The following is a 20,743-nucleotide window of genomic DNA, read 5'->3' on the forward strand; positions in this document are numbered from 1 at the left end:
TGGAAAGTTCTGAAAGAGGAAATTATTGCTTTAATTCATGATTTCCACTCACTTTATTTGCACTAGGTCATACTGGTGAACTTTGTATGAAAGGTGGTAGTTGGAAGTATTCATAGAACTGTAATTACCTGTGCTACCTTTTATGACACATAATTTTTAAAAAATGGTATCCCGTTGGTGAAATCTGAGTAAGGCTGTTGGATTGTGTCAATGTCAGTGTCCTGGTTGTGATATTGTTCTATAATTTTTCAAATTTCTTCACTGGGAGAAACTGAGTAAAGTATACATGGGATCTTTTGTATTATTTATTATAACTGCATGTAAATTCACAATTATATTTAGCAAAAGATAACTTTATGCTTAATATAGTACTTAAAAGTATAGGCTTTGAGCCTTACATCCCTGGCCTTGAATCTTGGCTCCATCACTTTTTAAGTGACCATGTTACCTAATTTCTCATTGTTTTGTCTTTCTCCTTAAATAAATGAGGACAGTAACAGTAGGTACCTGATAAAACTTTGAGAATTAAATGAGATGGAGCATTTAAATCACTTTCCCCTATGCTTGACATATAGGAAAAACTGGAAAATATTAGTTGCTGGGATGATGCTGATGATTTCTATAATTAGAGATATAAGAGGAGCTTTTCGTTTCTCAGCCTGTGTTCTAACTGGCTCCTGGGTATTTTGGCTTATATTTAATGAAGGCATTTTGAATTTGCACATCATTATTTTACGTAAAATAAGGTCAATTTTATCATTTGGATCCAAATGATTATTGGTAACGAATTGAATGGAATTGATGACAAATTTGAGATCAATGTGTAGGTACAAAATAGGAGAGAAGAAACAGACTGAAACTGAACAGCATAGCATCTATACTCCACAGTATGACTATTTCAGAGACGCATCGCTGAAACATAAAATTATTTTCAGTTGCAGCCCTTCAGATTTTCTCTATGCAGAGAACGTACATGTATGATTTCTCACTTTTCTTTTCCTGAAGTCCGTGCGATGTAATGGAAACAGCGCTGAACAGGGTGCAGAAGCTCTGGACTCTAGATCCAGGTCTGTTGCAGGCAGTGTGACCTCAGTTTCACCTTCTCAAGCCACCTGGTTCCCTAGGTGTAAATTGTGAGATTTGAATTGGATTAGTGACTCTCAAAGAATGGTCCTTGAAGCAAGGGCACTAACTAGCTTCATTTAGGAACTTGTTAGAACAAGTATACTCAGGTTCCCACCTCAGATCTACTTATTTCTGAGAATGGGGTCAAATAATTTTTGTTTGAACAAGCCCTCCAGATGATTCCAAAGTCCACAAAAGTTTGAGAATCTCTTCTCTGGATTAATTTTAGTCTACATTCTAGACTGTTGGCCCCAACCCCCAGAGTTTCTGTTTCTTAGGTCTGGGCTGGAGTCTGATAATTTGCTTTTTTTAAAGGCTCTCAGGCATTGCTGATGCTGCTGGTTGGGTACCACACTTCGAGAACTACTAGGTTAGATAAACTCTAAGCTTCACTTCAACTCTTTGGTTCCATCATTATCATTGTTTTCACAATACCTTCTGTCCCCCTCCTTATTTACTTTATTTCTCAGTTTATTGAAACTGCCTCTTATCTCACAGCATTGACACTTTCTAAAATATCCTGTTATGTAGAGGATGATGGACAGAAAAGAACTTCCCTAAGTTCTTACAGCTTATGTTAGTATGAAAAACCTACAGCTCGTTAATGTTAAAAATGACCTTAATTAGTTAACTTTAGTCTCTCAGTTACATAGCTAGCTACAAAGGAAATATCTTCAGACATCAAGATTTAATCATTAAAGTCTGATACCTGATTGCCATTGATGCCCTTATGTTTAAGATCTGAAGAGCTTGGGCTCCAATGTAAAAATAAAATTATTTTTCAGATGCTGTTTAATGAATAACACTAAGGATCCCAATTTACATCTTCAAATGAGCCTTTTAGTCCCACTTTTTTTTTTTTTCCTTCGTGTTCTGGATATTTAGGATAAGATAATGCTCTGTGAGACATGGGTCTGCTAAAAACAAACAAGCCTCTTCCTGCCAAACTGAATTATTTATTTGACTCTTATTTTCTTATTTGAAGTAGAGTTATGGGTTAAGATCCACTGTTTCTTGTATTAGTTCTTTAGTAGTCTGATAAATTTCTAGTACTGAATAGCAAATTGGATAAGAAAAACTAAGAATCTAATATTTACTGAGTGTCTATTAAAGGCTAGTCACCGTGCCACAAGCATTACTTTTCTTGTTTATTTAATCCTCACAACAACCACACTGCTAACTACCAGCTAAGTTAGTACACATTAGCTTTGGTTTTTACATGAGAAAATAGACTCAGGAAGGCTGAGTAACTGTTCAAGATCACACTGCCAAGGAAATGACACTATAGATTTAAGCTTTAGATTCATTTGACAATAAAGCCTTTGTAGACATAGTAGATTCTGAATAAATGTGTTGAATGAATGGAAGAATGACTATATTACATTGTCTTCCTAATGTTGACTTTTAAACAAACGTAGAATTATAAAGTAGAAAATGCACCATAGGTCATTATCTAATTAGAGTTTAAGTTATGTCTGTTCTTTAAACTATCTGTGACATATGAGTATACAGCCGTTACTTGACCACTTCCCTGGAGGAGGGCATGACAACCCATTCCAGTATTCTTGCCTGGAGAACCCCATGGACAGAGGAGCCTGGTGGGCTACAGTCCATTGAATCATCTGAGCACACACACACATAGGAAAATGGTGCAAAGAACCTCTTTAATCACAGGGATTATTGAATAACTCATTATTGGAAAATTCTTCTTTGCATTAAACTTCCCTAAAATCTTTCTTTTGAGCCTAGTTCTGTTCTTTGTAATCACTCAGACTTAATCAAGTTCTTCCTCCATACATAATTCTTTCAAATATTTCAGCATAAGTGTATATCTTCTCTCTCCCAATCAAAATAGCCCCCATTTTTTCAGCTTCTTCTCAAAATCCATAACACATAATAATGATTTAATAAATATTCATTGAAAGAAGGAAAGAAAAAAGTTATTTGATACCTAGACTCCCCACTTTTTGTTTCCTTCCTGTAGAATGTGAAGCATCTGTGCTGTGTTCTGGGTATATGGTCTTAGCATCTCTAAAGCTAAATGAAGTGATTTCCTTTGATATACTCTTATACTAAACAATAGTCACCCACAAAAATATCATGTCTTATTTTCTGACATAGAACAGTGCTGTCATCTTTGACATCTCATGTTTGCAAGCTGGAATTGAACAGCAAACCTAGTGTTTTCTTCAGGGCTAAAGGCAAGACCTAGGCACCAGGGGATCAGCTCCTGTTTAAGCAGGCTAAGTTTGTACTCAAACATACAAAACTTGGGCTTACCTCAGCTAAAATGGAAGAAAAAGCTGCCCAAAGCTAGTTTCTTTCACGCCCCACTGGCAAGGTAGTAATTGCACAAAGACCTTTTTATTATAAGTTGATTTTCCTGAGAAATGAATTCAGAGAAATACTGTAAAGGGTTTACTTTTTGCTTGCCCTTTATTAACCCACATCTTAGGGCTTTCCCTAGAGAGAAACTGTTGGTAAATGAAACCTCTTAGACCTGCACAGGAGCATTTTTGCAATCTGTCCCTGGCTGTGAAGGGAACAGGGACAGGATAAGGCAAGTTGGTGCTATTTAAACAGGGTCATCAGCCAGTATATGGAATTTTGCCTAAAGAGAATATTTAGGAATTTAAACGGGGGAAGGGTTTGGGGTTGGTAGACTACTAGTCAAGATTTGTATCTTAAATAGGATATACTGCAGCTTTTTCATACTAGTAAGGAGAGTAAAGATCCTGTTTGAACTTAAAGATCATTGCTGTTAGTACATCCTAGTTTTGATCTTTAAATAACAAAAGTCCTATAGTTTAATTTATAAATCATGCCTTGAAAGTCAGTACAAAACCTTCCTGTGATGCTATTCTGGAGTCAGGACAGCATGCATAGAGTAAAGGAGGGAGCTGGGAAATTAAAATGTAATTTTCAGACATGATTCTGTCATAGTTCTTATTTTCTTTATATGGAATACAAATACTGATATAGAGTGAAGATTTTCTGTTTTGCATTTTTGTGCTCTTTGATACATTTATTGAGGTCAAATGAAATTTGATATAGTAGGATTTATTATGAAATGCTCTCTGAATACAACTCCATAATTACTCAGCTACATGGTAGTGCATAAAGCTGTAAAACTGCTTAGCCAGACAAGCAATTTATATGTTACATCGAGGTGTGTATGGCAAAGAATATTAGTTTAATTGGGAGCCAAGAGGTAGTAGCCTTAAATCTGAAGGGCTATATGTTTGACATAATACAGCAAGGCTTTGAAATAAGATATCTAAACTGGGGAGCTACAGCTTTTGGAATATATAACAATTAGACATTACTTTCTGACCAAGGACACTAGTAACAGTTTTCAAAATAAAGCACAGAATGCAAAGCTGATGAAAGGGCAAAACCTTTCAACACTGTACGGTGAGGGAAAAAACATTTCTTCTGGCTTTTTGCTTTTTCAAAAAGAAGGAAAAGAAAAAAGTCAAGATGAAAGAAAACCATTCACTTTAATTTAGTGGAAGCAGGGATGAGGCCAATTCACAAGGAGGTTAGATAGTTGGTATACCAGTGGAATCTGAAAGGGCTTTGGTAAAGTTAGCGTGAATTTTCTCTGGGAGCAGATTTGGAATGAAGTTAGAAATGGGTGGCTGTTCAGGGACCAGCACACCACCAGGAGTGAAAAACAAATACTTCTTGGCGTGCATTTGCTCTGTGTCTGATCATAGGCTCTCTTCTGTTTAGCAGGTTCAGGGTCACATGCCTCCGCTCATGATCCCAATTTTTCCACATGACCAGCGGACCCTGGCAGCAGCTGCTGCTGCCCAACAGGGATTCCTCTTCCCCCCTGGAATAACATACAAACCAGGTAAGTAGACAGGGATTTAACATTCTTTTGTGAATGCTAAGATCCGTATGTTTTTGCTTAGTAGTCAAAACAAACACAGAAGCATATGAAGGAACTATGAGTAAAAAGATCATAAAAGGTATTTTAAAGTAAAATTAGAATTGTGAAGGGGGCATGTTAATAACTAATTGATTGCTTGAAACTTTACTTTCTCTTCTTCCACTTGAATTTGTTCTATATTCACAGATAAAATGCTACTTTCCCTCGGGACTACAAATTTTGTCAGCTCTCTCTCATATCTTTACTGTGAATAATTGTCTTTGGTTAAAGATACTTTTCTCTTCCTGAGAGCTTTTATACTCTAGGAAAGTGGTCACATACAGTATAAAATGCTATTATTGTTTGTTGTCTGATTTCTCTTGGAAGAAAAGTTCAAACTGAACTGATTTAATTAGCTTGCCACTAATAGGTAAAATTCTTTTTTGATTTCAGTCTAAATAATGAAGCATTCAGTAGTATTTTCTCATTCATCTTTGAACCTCAAAGACGAGGTCACATAACCTTGCAGTGAAATATGTTTTGAGATGATTTAGCAAATGTTATGATTTTCTTTATTCCTCTGGGTTTACTGGACTCCTGGGGAATTCAATTAGGGGCATAATGGTTTGAAGCTTCTTTCAGAGCATCCTTGTAAACAGGGCTTTAAATGTTTAAAGATATGTTGCCAAAGGAATCCAATGTAAGAAGATAGTCAAGTAAATAAAAGTCAACCTTAATTTCATTTGTACATTCTTTGTAAGTGACCTCACCTCAGAAGCAGTGACCTTGTTCTACTCATTAATAATTTCTGTGTCAAGTTCTTTTTAACGTATTAACCTGATTATATTAACCTCCCAATCTGAGTGCAACAAATCTGAGTGCAGCAGATTTGTGTGTGTGTGTATGGATTTATAAAGCTATTTTAATATGCTTAAAGCAACAATAAAATATAAGTCACTTTACAAAATTCTCTGTGAGGAAACTTACTGAATAGCATAAGACCAAACCTAGTGGGTTTTAACATCTATTTTTTGCCATCAGTTACTCTTATGCATTTGATAGAGAACCCCTTTCCAGTGAAGAAAGATAAGATGTGTCAAAACCCAAATGATTTAAAAAAATAGAGATTTTGAGGGATTGGCTAATTTAAGGACTGACTTGAAAATTCCTCAGATACAAACCTGAGTAAAAGGATACCTGAGTAAAAGAAAATTGTGTTATTCAAATTGTTAAAAGTTGATTTTGCTAGAGCAGAATTTTTAGAGCAAGTTATATTCTGTGAAATTAGTGTCTGTATTAAGGACAGAATTATATTTTGCCAGAGAATATCTTTCTGTCAGTGCAGTGGTTCAGTTCTTCTCTGATCTCTATAAATAGTTTTGAACTCTCTTCATTTTGACTTCCTTCAGAGTGTTGGTGTACACTAAGTTTACTTGTTTATTCTGAATCTGGATTGTCATCCCTACACAAGTCTTAGAAACCTTTTAGATGAACTATACATGGAAACTCTAATTTCCATGTTTTTAAATTTAAAATTTTCCACATTTCAAAATCAGGTTATGAGCATTAATTTCTACTAGACATAGATACCAACATAATTAGCATATTATGTAATTTTGTTAAGACAATAATATTGTGTTTTATGGGGGAAGCTACTTTTATGTAGTCAATGAATTTGGACCATTTTATAAAGAATCTTCTCACACAGTATCAATGAGATTGCAGTAGATAAGTAAGAATCTAGAGACTGGGGCAATACTGTGCAGCATCTGTGCAGCATAGAGCAGTGCCTTGGGGTAGCAAAGCTGGATTTGATTATGTTGGCTGAAACCTGCTAGTTAGGGCAGGACCATGGATTTGGACATGTAGGATGATTTTTCATCACAAGTAAGACTGGTAAAAAAGGTGTTATCTGGTGACCCCTAAGTTATGTCAGAGAGTTGAGTTAACCAGAACTCTAAATTCCCAGGTAGCTTCCCAGGTGGCTCAGAGAGTAAAGAATCTGCCTGCAATGCAGGAGATGTGGGTTCAATCCCTGGGTCAGGAAGATCCTCTGGAGGATGGTAACCCACTCCAGTGTTCCTGCCTGGAGAATCCTATGGGCAGAGGAGCCTGGAAGGCTACAGTCCATAGGGTTGCAAAGAGTCGGACATGACTGAGCATGAGTGCAATGCGCATATGCTAAATTATTAAATACTTTGGCTAATGTGGGTCTTACTGTTTATAAAAATTATACTTTGAAAGAATTAAATCTATATGTTCAGATGCTATTGGTACAGACCATACTTAGGAGACTTGGTGTATGCAGTGTTCTTGTCATTCACATGAATTGGGAGAGGAGAATACTATTTGACTGGACCCTGGACAAGGAAAACATTTTTGCCCCAAACTGAACTATAGTAATTTCACCTGTGTGACAGCAAGACAAGTAGAGGAGTAGCATCACATGTAAAAGTCTTGAAGTGGTGGTTAACTGTATAGTTAGATCCCCTAAACAGCAAGAAGAATAACTGCTACGTTGTCTCTCTTTTTGCTCTTTTTTCATCTACCCGTAAACTGAAACAATTCCATCAGTTCAGTTCAGTTCAGTTCAGTCGCTCAGTCGTGTCCGACTCTTTGCAACCCCATGAATCACAGCACGCCAGGCCTCCCTGTCCATCACCAACTCCCGGAGTTCACTCAGACTCACGTTCATCGAGTCAGTGATGCCTTCCAGCCATCTCCTCCTCTGTTGTCACCTTCTCCTCCTGCCCCCAATCCCTCCCAGCATCAGAGTCTTTTCCAAAGAGTCAACTCTTTGCATGAGGTGGCCAAAGTACTGGAGTTTCAGCTTTAGCATCATTCCTTCCAAAGAAATCCCAGGGCTGATCTCCTTCAGAATGGACTGGTTGGATCTCCTTGCAGTCCAAGGGACTCTCAAGAGTCTCCTCCAACACCACAGTTCAAAAGCATCAATTCCATATTGTTTTTTAAAATTAATTTTTATTGGAGTATGATTCTTTTCAATGTTGTCTTAATTTCTACTGTACAGCAAAATGAATCACCCATAAATGTACATATATCCTCTCCCTTTTGGATTTCCTTCCCATTCAGGTCACCAAAGTGCATTAAGTAGAGTTCCCTATGCTATACAATATGTTCTCAATAGTTATCTATTTTATATGTAATATCAGTAGTGTATGTGAGTCAGTCTCAGTCTCCCAATTGCTCCCACTTCCACTGCCCTCTTGATACCCCTGTATTTGTTCTCTACATCTGTGTCTCTGCTTTTGCTTTGCAAGTAAGATTATCTATACTATTTTCTCTAGATTCAAATTCTGTATTGTTTTTGCCTCCGACTGATTGAATACTCATCATTTCCAGAAAGCAAAGACCACCTTGGGGTTATGTTCACTGTTAAAGCTGACTGTTTCTGAATCCATATAGTACATTCTAAACAAATATATTTAGAGCTATCAGCTTTCTCCCCTTCTGATAATTTGACCCATTGTTCTGGGCATTTCAGGGTCCCCATGTGAACACCAGCCAAGCTCTCCCACTTTGGTAGGTTGCTGAGGGGGCAGACTGACTACAGAGATTGTACCAGTTTCAGGGGAACATGTATCAAAATAACTTGTGAAGAATTTCCCCTATTGAGTTTTAATCCTTAGTTAACTTCCCCCCTTTTAAAACTGATTCTCTAATTAGAGAAATCTTTCTAGAAAGTAACCTATCAGGGCCCAGAACATACACCACAGAATATTGGTTGCTTTACTTTATCACATCATGATAAAGCAAAGACTGAGAGATACAGCAGTCCAGGGTAAGATAAATGCAGTTGAGCACCTGTGTTTGTGAAAACGAACAACAACAAAAAGCTTTTGTAGCTGCCAATGTGTATATCAGAGCGATTGAACTGACTGTAAAATGAAGATACTGGATAGACTCCTTGTGTGCCAGGGATGGTTCAGCCGACCATGGACTTCATGTAGTTGGGATTTTTAAAAATGAATGCTTCTAAAGCAGCACCCTTAACGTTTCCCAGGAGATCCTAGGAACAGGATGTCTGCCTGTTCATGACTCCTTACTTAGTTATATTAAATATTATGATAACAGTTAAAGTTTATTGAATAATTACTTTGTGCCAAACAGTATGTTAAATGTTCCACATGGATTATATTTATTTAATTCTTACTTGAACATGTCACTTAGCCTTGCTGAGCCTCACTTCTTTATCATCTAAAAAAAATAAGTCATGATTTGTCCACTGCTCAGTGTGGGTATGAAGATTAAGTTTCTTAAAGTATATGAAAGCTTTTTGAAAAAATTCTGAAGAACTACGTTTGGGGATAAAGTCTGACCATGAGACCTGAGTAAATTTAACTACATTAAACTGCATTCTTATCCACTAGAAATGTGGTTCAAGAACTGAGCATTTGACCTAGATATACTGCCTCTCTGTCTGATGGCCAAAAGCAATTTTACTCTAATATACCTAATGCTTCTTTAAGAAAAAAAAATTTTGGAAAATATACATAAAATAATACTTTTTATATTAACCATTTTTCAGTGTACAACTCAATAGTATTAATACATCTACAGTTTTTAGTAACCATAATCATGATCTATACTCCAAAATTTTTAATCGTCAACAACAGAAAAACTGTGGCCGTAAACAGTAACTCTCCTTATTCCCTTACCCCAAACCCCTGGAAGCTTCTGTTCTGCTATTTCTGTATGTGAATTTGCCTGTTCTAGATACTCTATATGAATAGAATCATACAATATTAGTCCCTCTGTGTCTGGCTTCTTTACTAAGCATAGTGTTTTCAAGGTCCCTCCATATTGTAGCATATCTCAAAAGTCCATTCTTTCCCCACATTCTGGCTATTGTCAATAATGCTTCTGTGAGTATTGATATGCAAATACTTGTTTGTGTCCCTGTTTTCAGTTCTTTTGGATATATACGTAGGAACGGGATTGTTGAATAATATGGGTAGTTCTATGTTTAATCTTTTGAGATACCATCAAACTGTTTTCCATAGGGGTTGTACCTTTCACATTTCCAACCAGCAATGCAACAGTGTTCCAGTTTCTTTATATCCTCACCAATACTTGTTACTTTCCTATTTTTGAAAAAAAATATAGACATCCTAATAGATGTGACGTGGTATCTCATTGTGCTTTTGGTTTTCATTTCCCTAATGATTAGTGATTTTGAGCATCTTTCATGTGCTTACTGGAAATTTGTATAGCTTCTTGGAAATATATCTGTTTAAGTACGTTGCCTAGTTTTAAATTTAGTTGTTTGTTTACCCTTACTGAATTTTGGGATTTCTTATATATTCTAGATATTAATCCTTTGTCAAACTTATGATTTGCAAGTTTTTTTTCCCCTCATTTTGTGGGTTGTCTTTTCATTTACTTGATAGTATCTTTTGATACACAAAAGTTTAATTCTGATGAAGTCTGATTTTTCTGTTTTTCTTTTGTTGTCTGTACTATTGCTGTCATATCCATGAAATTACTGCCAAATCCAAAGATTTACTCCTGTGTTTTCCTCTAAGAGTTTTATAGTTTCAGTACTTAAGTTTAGGTCTTTGATCCATTCCATTAATTTTTGTATATGGTGTAAGTTAAGGATCCAACTTCACATTTTTGCATGTGGATATCAGTTTTTCCAGCACCATTTGTTGAAAATATGTCTTTTCCCCAGTAAATGGTCTTGGTGCCCTGATTTTTAAAAAGTCAATGAACTGTATATGTAAAGGTTTATGTCTGGGCTATCTATTCTGCTTCATGAGTCTATATACTTGTTTTTATGTAACTATTATACTCTTTTAATTACTCTAGCTTTGAAGTAAATTTTGAAGTCAGAAAATATGAGCCTTCCAACTCTACTTTTCTTTCTCAAGATTTGTTTTAGCTGTTGGGGCTCCATGCAGTTCCAAATAAATTTGAGGATTGACTTTTCCATTTCTGGATTGTTGAATTTTGATAAAAATTTCACTGAATCTGTAGATTGCTTTGTTGATCTTAACAATGTTAAGTCTTCCTGTCTATGAACCTGAATGCCTTTCTGTTTATTTAGAGCTTTAAAAATTTATTTCAAAAATGTTTTATAGCTTCCCAGTGTACAAATCTTTGCCTTATTTGTTAAATTTATTGCTAAGTGTTTGATTCGTTTAGATACTATTGTAAATAGAATTGCTTCTTAATTTCCTTTTGGATTGTTCATTGCAGGAATATAGAAACACATTTGTTTTTTGTATATTAATCTTATACCCTGAAACTGCTGCTGAATTTATTTATTGGCCCTAGTCATGAATTATTTGGGATTTTCTATATATAGGGCCACTTCATATGCAAATAGACATGGTTTTACCATTTTTATCAATTTGGATGCCTTTTTTTTTTCTTTTTTTGTCTAAAAGTACTAGCTAGAATTTCTAGCACAGTGTTGTATAGCAGCAGTGAAAGTGGGTATAATTGTCCCCAATCTTAGTCAAAAAACTTTTCAATTTTTTCCACTGTGATGTTAGCTGTGGGTTTTTCAGAAATACCCTTTATCATGCTGATGAACTTTCTCTCTATTCCTAGTTTTCTGAGAATTTTTTATCATGAAATGTTGGATTTTGGCAAATGCCTTTTCTGCCTCAATTGAGATGATCATGTGGATTTTTTTCCCCATTGTTCTATTAATGTTATGTATTGCATTGATTTTTTTCATGTTGAACCACCCTTGCATTCCTGGGATAAATCCTACTTTGTCATGGTGAATAATCCTCTTGATATGCTTTTGGATTTAATATGCTAATATTTTTTGAGCATTTTAATATTCATGCAAGATATTAATCTATATTTTTTGTGTTTTGTGATGTCTTTATCTGTCTTTATCTTGTTATCAAAGTTATATTGGCCTCATTGCCTCAGTTAGAATATGTTTCCCCTTCAATTTTTTGAAGATTTTATAAGGATTAATGTTAATTTTTCTTAAATGTTCAATAGATTGGTGAGGCCATCTAACTGGTCCAAGAATTTGCTGTTTTAGGAGGTTTTTGATTGCTGATTTAATCTCTTTATGTGTTACAGGTTTGTTTATATTATCCATTTCTCCTTAAGTCAGTTTAGGTAATTAATGTGTTTAAAGGAATTTTTCATTTCTTCCAGATTGTATAATTTGTTGGTGTATAGTTGCTACTTAATACTTCTTTTTAATTCCTTTGCTTCAGTTAGCATTTATTGGCCACCATTTATTTTCTGATATCTGTATCTATATATATTAATATATGTATGCATATATATATATAAATATATATATTCTCATTAAATTTTTATAACAACTCTAAACCATTAGTGACATTATCTGCATTTTGTTTAAAAAAGAAACTAAAAGTCAAAGAAGATAATTAACTTTCTACACCTTCACCCCAGAAATTAGTATAGATAGATTTTGGACTGAAGTTCTGAATTTTATACTCTTGCAGGCATGATCTAAGCATAAAGAATATAAAAAAAAGTCTAACTTTTGTGTATGTATGTGTAAAAGATGTGATTTATATGTATGGGGTTATCAAAATGACATCTTGTGAAGCTTGCCATTTCTATCTTTTCTTGAATATTTAAAGCGGAGGCATGTAACCACTACTGCCGGAATACTTCATTAATTAAAGTCATCTACTTGAAATCAAGCTCAGCTGGTAGAGAATCCATCTGCAGTGCAGGAGACCCCAGTTGGATTCCTGGGTTGGGAAGATTCCCTGGAGAAGGGACAGGCTATGCACTCCAGTATTCTTGGGTTTCCCTGGTGGCTCAGCTGGTAAAGAATCCACCTGCAATGTGGGAGACCTAGGTTCAGTCCCTGGGTTGGGAAGATCCCCTGGAGAAAGGAAAGACTACCCACTTCAATGTTCTGGCCTGGAGAATGTCACAAAGAGTCAGACACAACTGAGCCACTTTCACTTTCACCCTTGGAGTCAACGCATTTCTGAGGTTCTTCAGATTAGTACTCTCTTTTAAATGAGTATTTAGGTCCAAGAAGAAAATATATATGTTCACCTGTATAAAATAACCTAGTTTTATGGAGATTAAGATTATTTTAAATGTGCCCTTCTTCATATATGGAGGCTATATCATTGGTGAGCTCTCATTAAGTCATAAACTTTAAGTTGTTATTTTAAGTTAATTTCTTATAATGTGGATGCATTTATGTTATTTCATCCATACTCACTTATTTAATTGCTATTGTGACAAATTCCATGGTTTTCATATGATTATCTAAGAGCCTGGATGCATTTATGAAATAAGTGAAGAAATTAAGATGATCCTTGATTTTTAGCTCCTTTAAAGGTATGAAAAAGAATGCAGATGCTCTTAGAAAAAGTCTTGAGATCAAGACTCTCCTCATCATTGGTCTATTCTTTGATGAATAGAGGAGAAATTTAGCAGGAGAAATAAGAACATCATGATCTCAGCAATATATACTGTAATCTATGCCAATTTTTTTTTTTGTCCAATTGTTCTCAGAACAAATTAAAGGTTTTGTTTTATTTTTAGGATCCTAAATATGTCATTCATTGCCTGCTAACTTTTGCTGCAATGTGGCGTGATGTCTCACAAAGATAAATTCAGATTGATTATTGCATTCCCTCAGAATATAGAGGAGTTATAATATTTTGCTATTCAAAAGCAAGATGCAGTGTGGCAGGTCCAAGTCTATATTGGTGATTGTGATGGAAATATTTACATGTTGTAGCAAAAATGATGATAACTTAAAGAAATGGGGTCTATCTATGAGTTATTTGGCAACTCAAATAACTTACCATCATCCTGTGATACCATCATACCAAAAAATCTTTGAGAGTAGGGATGTGTAGTACTTTTTCCTGTTTTTTTGGAGGATGGAAAATGAGCCATGAGACTTTAAGCCAGTAACCAAAGAATCTTTGAGTCCTGTCTCCTAGTTTAATTTATCTTTCTTCTCTGCTCCTCCCAAACTCTTTAAATAAGTTAATATCTGAAGTTAGCATCTTAGAAGACTGTAACCATCCCAGTCCCTTGTCTTCCTAAAGAATCAAAGAAAATGGACAGATTTTTATCCATGGGAGTTTTTGCTTTTTAATAAAAATAAAGGTTATATTTGAATCACAGAAACTAGTATTCTTGTAGGAGGTAGCCTGTGTCTAATGGGTCCTACATTCATGATACAAGTGCCTCCTTCTCCAGTGTTTACATCTTATTAAGTTTTGGCTTCATTTCACTTTCCTTGAAAATTAAAAAACATACTTTCTTTCATTCAGGGGCTCTTGCTATGGAGCCACTTTGATTCTAGACTTGTGGCAAGTGAAACTAATGTCAGTCTAATTTTCCATAGGTTTTAAATCCTGTTTCATATTTGTTCTATAATCTTCAGATAAAAATAATTGGTTGTAAAACCTGGAAGCCTGGAGAGATGGATTTATGTAATGGACATTATTTCCCAAATTAGCATTTAGAAGTTGTCTTCTTATACTAGAGGTAGCAAGGGCCAGATTACAGCAGTGCCTACCTAAAACCAACCTGTTTCAACAGGCTTCATCTTCTTTTGTACAAATTTAAAGAGAATGGGTCCTCACGCAAGCATTTCAAATCCAGAGACAAATTTGAAAAAAATTGCTACAACATGTTGACTGATTTCTTGCCAAGTCAGCCGCTAAGAACTTTTTCTTGATGGACTCTTACACACAGTTAAAGGTGAGGGGGCAGGGAGAGGAAGCATGTAACTTTTTAAAAGAGGAGTTAAATCTCTCTACCTATTAAATCTTCTCTTCTACTTTTAAGCGCCCCCCACCTCTTCTTCACCCTTATCCTCTCCCTTTTCCTTTTTTTCTCTCTTCTTATCAGTCCCTGTAATATTCTCTGTTGCTTTAATGTATTCATTTTTACTTTTAGTACTGATACAATGATATGTTCTGGAGAAATAGCTTTCCAAAGATTATATTCAGATATACAGATTCAAACCAGCAGAAAGGTTAAAAACATTTTAAAATTTGCTTGTCAGCAGTGGAAAGAAAGCTGTTTGTAGCCAGCAGGTGAGCTGGAGAGTACTACAGGGTGTGGTAGAGATAGTAATAAATTAACTGGCAAGCCAAAAACTATATTTAAAAAAATCAGCTATTTCATAGCATAGAAGCATGACAGCTATGAAAAAAGGAGTGCCCCAGGGAATTCTTTCAGAGTTTGATTTTTTTAAAATATGTTTGACATGAAAAATGTTTTAGTACAAATAAAGCAACTGGTATTAAACTTACAGGGAGGGGGTTATGGTTTAGAGTTAGTATGAATAATGCATGATATTTAAAGAAAGAACAGCTCTAAAATGTTCTGAGAGGCAACCCATGTTGATAGTTGGAATGGTGATTTTTTCCCCTATTTTTGAAGCATCATTAATTCAGCATCATTTTGTGATTTTTTAACCTGATAAGATATCAACCAAGGAAATACTATTTGACTTAGATTAGGATATTCTTTCTTCAGATAATTTAGTTTAAATATCGAGAGGATCAGTAGAATTATTTAAGTGTAAAGCAACAGTCATTTACTATAAAAAATAATTTGGCCTAGTTATCTTTTTTAAAAAGCTCATGTAGCCCTGCAAACCAAAATCAACCTCATGGAAGGGGAAAAACAAGATCAGATATTTTGAACATTACTCCATAGGAGACCAGCACAATATAGTGTTAGTGAATGCATTGTAGCAGTGCTCCATATGCAATCAGAAGCCAATTGTTACTGGACTGTGTACAAGCACACACTGTGCTCAATGGTCTGATGAGGTATTATGGATATGATGCAAAGAGACTGTGTAGATTAGAAGCTAACAATTTGTTAAAAGTGAAAGCAACTTAACATTTACATTGGGTCAGCTGAGTAGCACTTCATGTAGCAAACAGGATGAGTTCCAAGGAACCAGGGGCACCAGGAAGGCTCCGGGTATTAGTGTCCATGCAGAAAAAGAGAGATTTCATTGCTTTCTAGTTGACTACCTTTATTACGGTGATTCTTTCTACACTTTTCATTATTACATTCAGCTTTTAGTGTGGAAAAGTTCTTGCAAAACAGCATGATTATTAGAAATGTCCAAAATGTGTGGAGGAATAGCCTATTAAAATATAGCCTACAGATAGTACGTAGCACTGCCTTTAAAATAAGTAGCTGAAGCCAAAGTGATACTCCATTAAATCACTGATAGTGTGTAATTTGTCCATATGTATTAATTTTGATTTCAGTTAGTACTATCACAATACATTCCTCATTACTTTCTATTGGTTCTTCAGGTTGCTTGCTTCACACAGCCTGTGCTCTTAGGTCATAGAAGGTACTTTAGCCCTGCTGTTTAGGAGTGGTCTGGAGCCAGAAACACATTAATAAGATGTTGCACTGATCTCTGCTGAACCATGCTCAGTCTCGACCAGACTTTTAATATAGATGTCACATGTAAATTGTGTGGTTATTTAATCAAATCATCATCAAAGAATATGTGATAAGTGCCTAGTGTGTGTCATGATTCTGTAGTAGTTTCCACCGAAAGTTAGTGCAGAAAACAGTCTCCTATCTTTTTGGGATACCAGGCATTTCACAGAATGTTGGCAAAGATTAGCTTCTCTCTTACCCCTCTCAAATTAAAGAGGTTGCATTTAAATTTTTTTCTCTACTTTTTTTTTTTTAATAAAATAAAGGTTAGGGTTATGGACAGTCAATAACTCTTAATCTTTTTTGGACTGTGATACTCTGCCTTGTCTACCAAGCCAAAACGTTTTGTTGTTTTAATATAAAAACCTTAATGCTTTCTCGGTGAACTGAATGTCAGCCTGGCTTTAAGATATTTTTTTACTCTTAAAAAAATGATGTATTACAAGATTTGTAATGGAGTGAACATGCTTGAATTGCACATTTAATTTTTTTAACATCACATTCATGTTTTGCCAGTTTGCCTACCAGCTATCTGTTAACAAAAAGTTCCAAGGCAGCCCTGCAAGTCTGTGCCCAACTAAGCCTTTTGTTTCTGCAGATGTTTGGGCTTAGAGCAATGTTGTAAAGCTCAGGCAATCCAAGGACCATGTTTGTACTTGTCTGCTGTGATTCCCAGAGCATTGTCTAAACCTGTATGCATTGTTCTTTCTGACAGGTGATAACTACCCCGTACAGTTCATTCCATCAACAATGGCAGCTGCTGCTGCTTCTGGACTCAGCCCTTTACAGCTCCAGGTAAGTGCCAGAAGAAAAAAATGTGGGATATGAGCCAGTACTTTAGTGGAAAACTGCTAACCAGCTGTATGCTAAATAATGACCTGAATGTTAAATAATTTTTTAAGCATAGCCTGGAAGGATTAACACCTTATGTACTTACCATACTGCAAATAGAAGAAAAAACAGTCAGAGTCAATATTTTTAAAGGAAAAAATGATGTCATGACTTAGTACTATATAAGGTAAGTTAATGGTTTTACAATTGTTTATGGCTAGTTGATATTGGGTATGTTAGCTTTGTCCTTATAACTTCTTCATCCATGTCTCCATTCACGTCCAAATTAGCTTTTACATCCAAGTATCAAAACAGACAACAACACTGGATATTTTCCTTCTTGCAACTCATAGAAAAGGGAGTTGTTATTACCAAATTACTTGAACTATTTGGTAAAATGCAAACACATTGTCCCTGAATATGTGTATCATCAGCCTCATCCTCATACCAGGTCAAAAGACTGGGCATGGTGTCTGATCAGATTCTAGATTGGTGTTCTTTATAAAGCTAAAATTGGAGAGAAAGCACTTTGGAAGCTAATTTTTAAAAATCCCTTGCACCTTATCTTCTTCATAGTAAAATGGGACGCGGAGGACTAAGTGATCGATCTTTGCACCCTTTTTGTAATCCTGTCTTATGGAAAATTGATATTAAATATGAGTGTATATTTTAACAAAAACAGAAAGAAAGTATCATTAAAATTAATGGTTAGGCAAGCAGTATATGAGCATTTAGAAAATATAGGATGATAATTTGAATTTCAATGCATTGAACAAAGATAGTTTTTTACTCTTATAATGTACTGTGATGATTTTTCAATTTTCTTAAATAATCTAGGGAATAGCAACTAACTGGGCATTTTTATTTCTTCTTTGCTATTCCTTATATGACTTGAATGTAAAAAATGTACAGATTTTTATGTGAAAAATATAATTTTAAACATTCTCAGTTGAGTCTACAAATAAAGAATTTTTACAGTACTTTAAGCAGTTCTTGTCATAAGCCTCATCCAGCAAGTCTTGAAGATGTCTAGCATTATGGATCCATTATGGATGCCTAGCAGAGCTAGAGATTTTGCCTCATGAAAGCAGCAGCCCTATCTCTTCTAAGCCCTCACCTTCTCCACTACTAACAGGGAACTTATTGCAGCTGGAAAAAATATAAAAAGAAACCTAACTCACAGTCAGTCTAATCTATTTCTCCTTTTTCCATAGCTGTGCCATTGAGTGTCTTCTTGAGTCAGAGGCAAAAATAAGAAACCAGTACCACTGTTTGATCCTATAATCAAGTTTCTGTGAAAGACAGTATCTGGGTCCTAAACCCTACTTTCTGTTCTTTGGTGTGGTCAGTACCCTGGATTTAGAAATATGTGTTCTGTTTCATGAGTTCTGACAGTATGTTTTGTCTTTTTTTTTTTTTTTTCTGAATATGCTACTAAACAGAAAGGTCATGTCTCCCACCCACAAATTAACCCAAGGCTAAAGGGCCTAAGTGACCGTTTGGGCAGGAGTTTGGACACCTTTGAACATGGTGGTGGCCACTCTTACAACCACAAACAGATTGAGGTATGAATGCTTACATTGGTGCTTCATTGGGTGGGGGACTGGATTGTTCAGTCATATTCTAGGCTTCTTTGACAAGTGCCAAACACTCAAACACTAAAATATAATGTTTCGCCTTTTCTCATGCCTAAGGAGGCTCATTTTCACTCCTTTTCTTTCAGAGAAAAAGTCAAACCCCAAACCAGTGCCTCTGAAGTAGATTGTTTATTGCTATATATTTAGGCAAATTCTTTACATACTTTCAAAACCATCTTTATTTCCCTTTCCCTTTTTCCTTTATGTATAGTGCTGCATAGTAGTTTAAAAAAAGAAACACTTAAACATTAAGAAAAAAACAAGAACTTCAGTTCCCCGTGTATCAACCCTGTAGAGTTGATAAAATATCATTCTGTTTTTATAGACAAAACAACAGAGGTTCAGAGAAGTCAAGTTATTTAACCAAGACTACAAAATTTTCTTGGAGTCAGTGACTATCCAGGATTTCTAATTCTATCTATTTCAGGTTTTCTAATTTAGTTTTCTCTGACTGAATTTGAGGTTGGGTGCCTGGGCCTGACTGGTTGTTTTTTGCCCCGTAGACTTATATAGTAGCTCTTTCATATTGAACTTCCAATAAAGCTCTTTGTTGTTTTTGTGGGATGTTCTTACTGCATGGGAGAAGATGCCTCATATAGCTCTTTTAAAAAGCAAACCCCTTTCTACTATAGGGACCCAGTCCTCCTCTCTCCAATAGCGTGCTTAATTCCTCTATTATATCATTGGAAAACCTCTTTAGGGCTATCAGATTCTAGAGGGTTGCTAGCTATCCTTCCTTAGAAGTGAGAAAGCTCAACTTCTCATTTCATTCTTTAGGACTATCAGATATTGGAGTGTTGCTAGCTATCCCTCCTTCTTAGAAGTGAGAAAGCTCACAAGAAGAAAGAAGAGAACAAGATCAAAGGACACCTTGGAAGTAGCCTAAGGAAGAGTTTGAGTTCAGAGCTTGTCACTTGCCTTCTTCCTTTCCCTCTCCCTTTGATTATAAGAAGTATACAGGGGGTTCCACCCAGACATGACAAGGCATACTGTTAGAGTATCTGCTATCTTCTATGCAGCCAAAAGGGATTTCTTTTCTAAGGGTTCCTTTTGGCTGTAGAGAAGGTACCACGTTTCTGGACGTTCTGACATCTACTGTGCTTAGGATTGCTAAACGGAGAGATAACTGGACACTAGGAACAATTCTTTCAATTAGCAAGGCTTACCTATTCAGGACAGCTAGTTCAGATTTTAAGTACTTGGAAGAATGTGAAAGCAGAGGACCTTGGCTCAGATTCAAAACTTCCTCTCCTCTTGACCTTTTTTTCTCTTGAGGTGTTGAGTTCTAGTCCATCGGCCTTCCCTGAGCCAGTTTTCTACCCAGTTTCTCCTCTTAGTTTTTCACTTGAGTTGACATCTCTTCCCCACACCATCACAGACCTCTGATGCTGTCAAATCTGGCTTCTCCTGGGTTTCTGGAAATCACGATGTCATATATGTGAGTGCCAGACAGTGTAAAGCTGTAGCAATGCTGATCTAGGAGCACGTGTCTGTCACTTTAATTAGGCTGAACACAGAACCTGGTAAGGTGGAGGCCCTCGGCTTTGGAGGGTAAGCTTGGGTTGGTAGGAGAGTTTCCTGTTGTTGTTGTTGTTTTATTCTGGCTCTGTTCTCTTGTTTCCACTTTTTGCGCTTTTCCTTGCATGTCAGGAAACCATTGCTGTTTGCTTGTATGGTACACTATTTAGAAAAGATGGATCTTATTTGAAAGGCAGATTTCTCAAACTTTCTTACTGTGAGTGTAACAGGTTTATTGAGTGTCCCATGAGCAGCACAGAGGACAGCAATATCTAAGTTGTTACAGACACTAACATTTTAAATCTTGACTAAAAGTAGAGAGAAA

The 20,743-nt window shown here is 35.8% G+C and overlaps 1 protein-coding gene across 50 annotated transcripts in view; it reads left to right on the forward strand.

Annotated features, from left to right (window-relative positions):
- SOX6 (SRY-box transcription factor 6) overlaps positions 1–20,743 on the forward strand; it is a 720,275-nt gene that overhangs the window by 570,962 nt on the left and 128,570 nt on the right. For 17 of the 50 annotated variants that reach the window (XM_060399843.1, XM_060399842.1, XM_060399833.1 and 14 more), the window contains 3 exons: positions 4,864–4,984; positions 17,148–17,227; positions 18,706–18,828. In XM_060399843.1, coding sequence (XP_060255826.1) covers positions 4,864–4,984; positions 17,148–17,227; positions 18,706–18,828 — 324 coding nt within the window. Of the gene's footprint in view, positions 1–4,860; positions 4,985–17,147; positions 17,228–18,705; positions 18,829–20,743 lie in introns of all 50 variants that reach the window. The other 33 variants (XM_060399861.1, XM_060399847.1, XM_060399862.1 and 30 more) reach the window with 3 other exon arrangements.

This window comes from Ovis aries, chromosome 15 (genome assembly GCF_016772045.2).
Source record: "Ovis aries strain OAR_USU_Benz2616 breed Rambouillet chromosome 15, ARS-UI_Ramb_v3.0, whole genome shotgun sequence".
Classification (NCBI taxonomy): domain Eukaryota; kingdom Metazoa; phylum Chordata; class Mammalia; order Artiodactyla; family Bovidae; genus Ovis; species Ovis aries.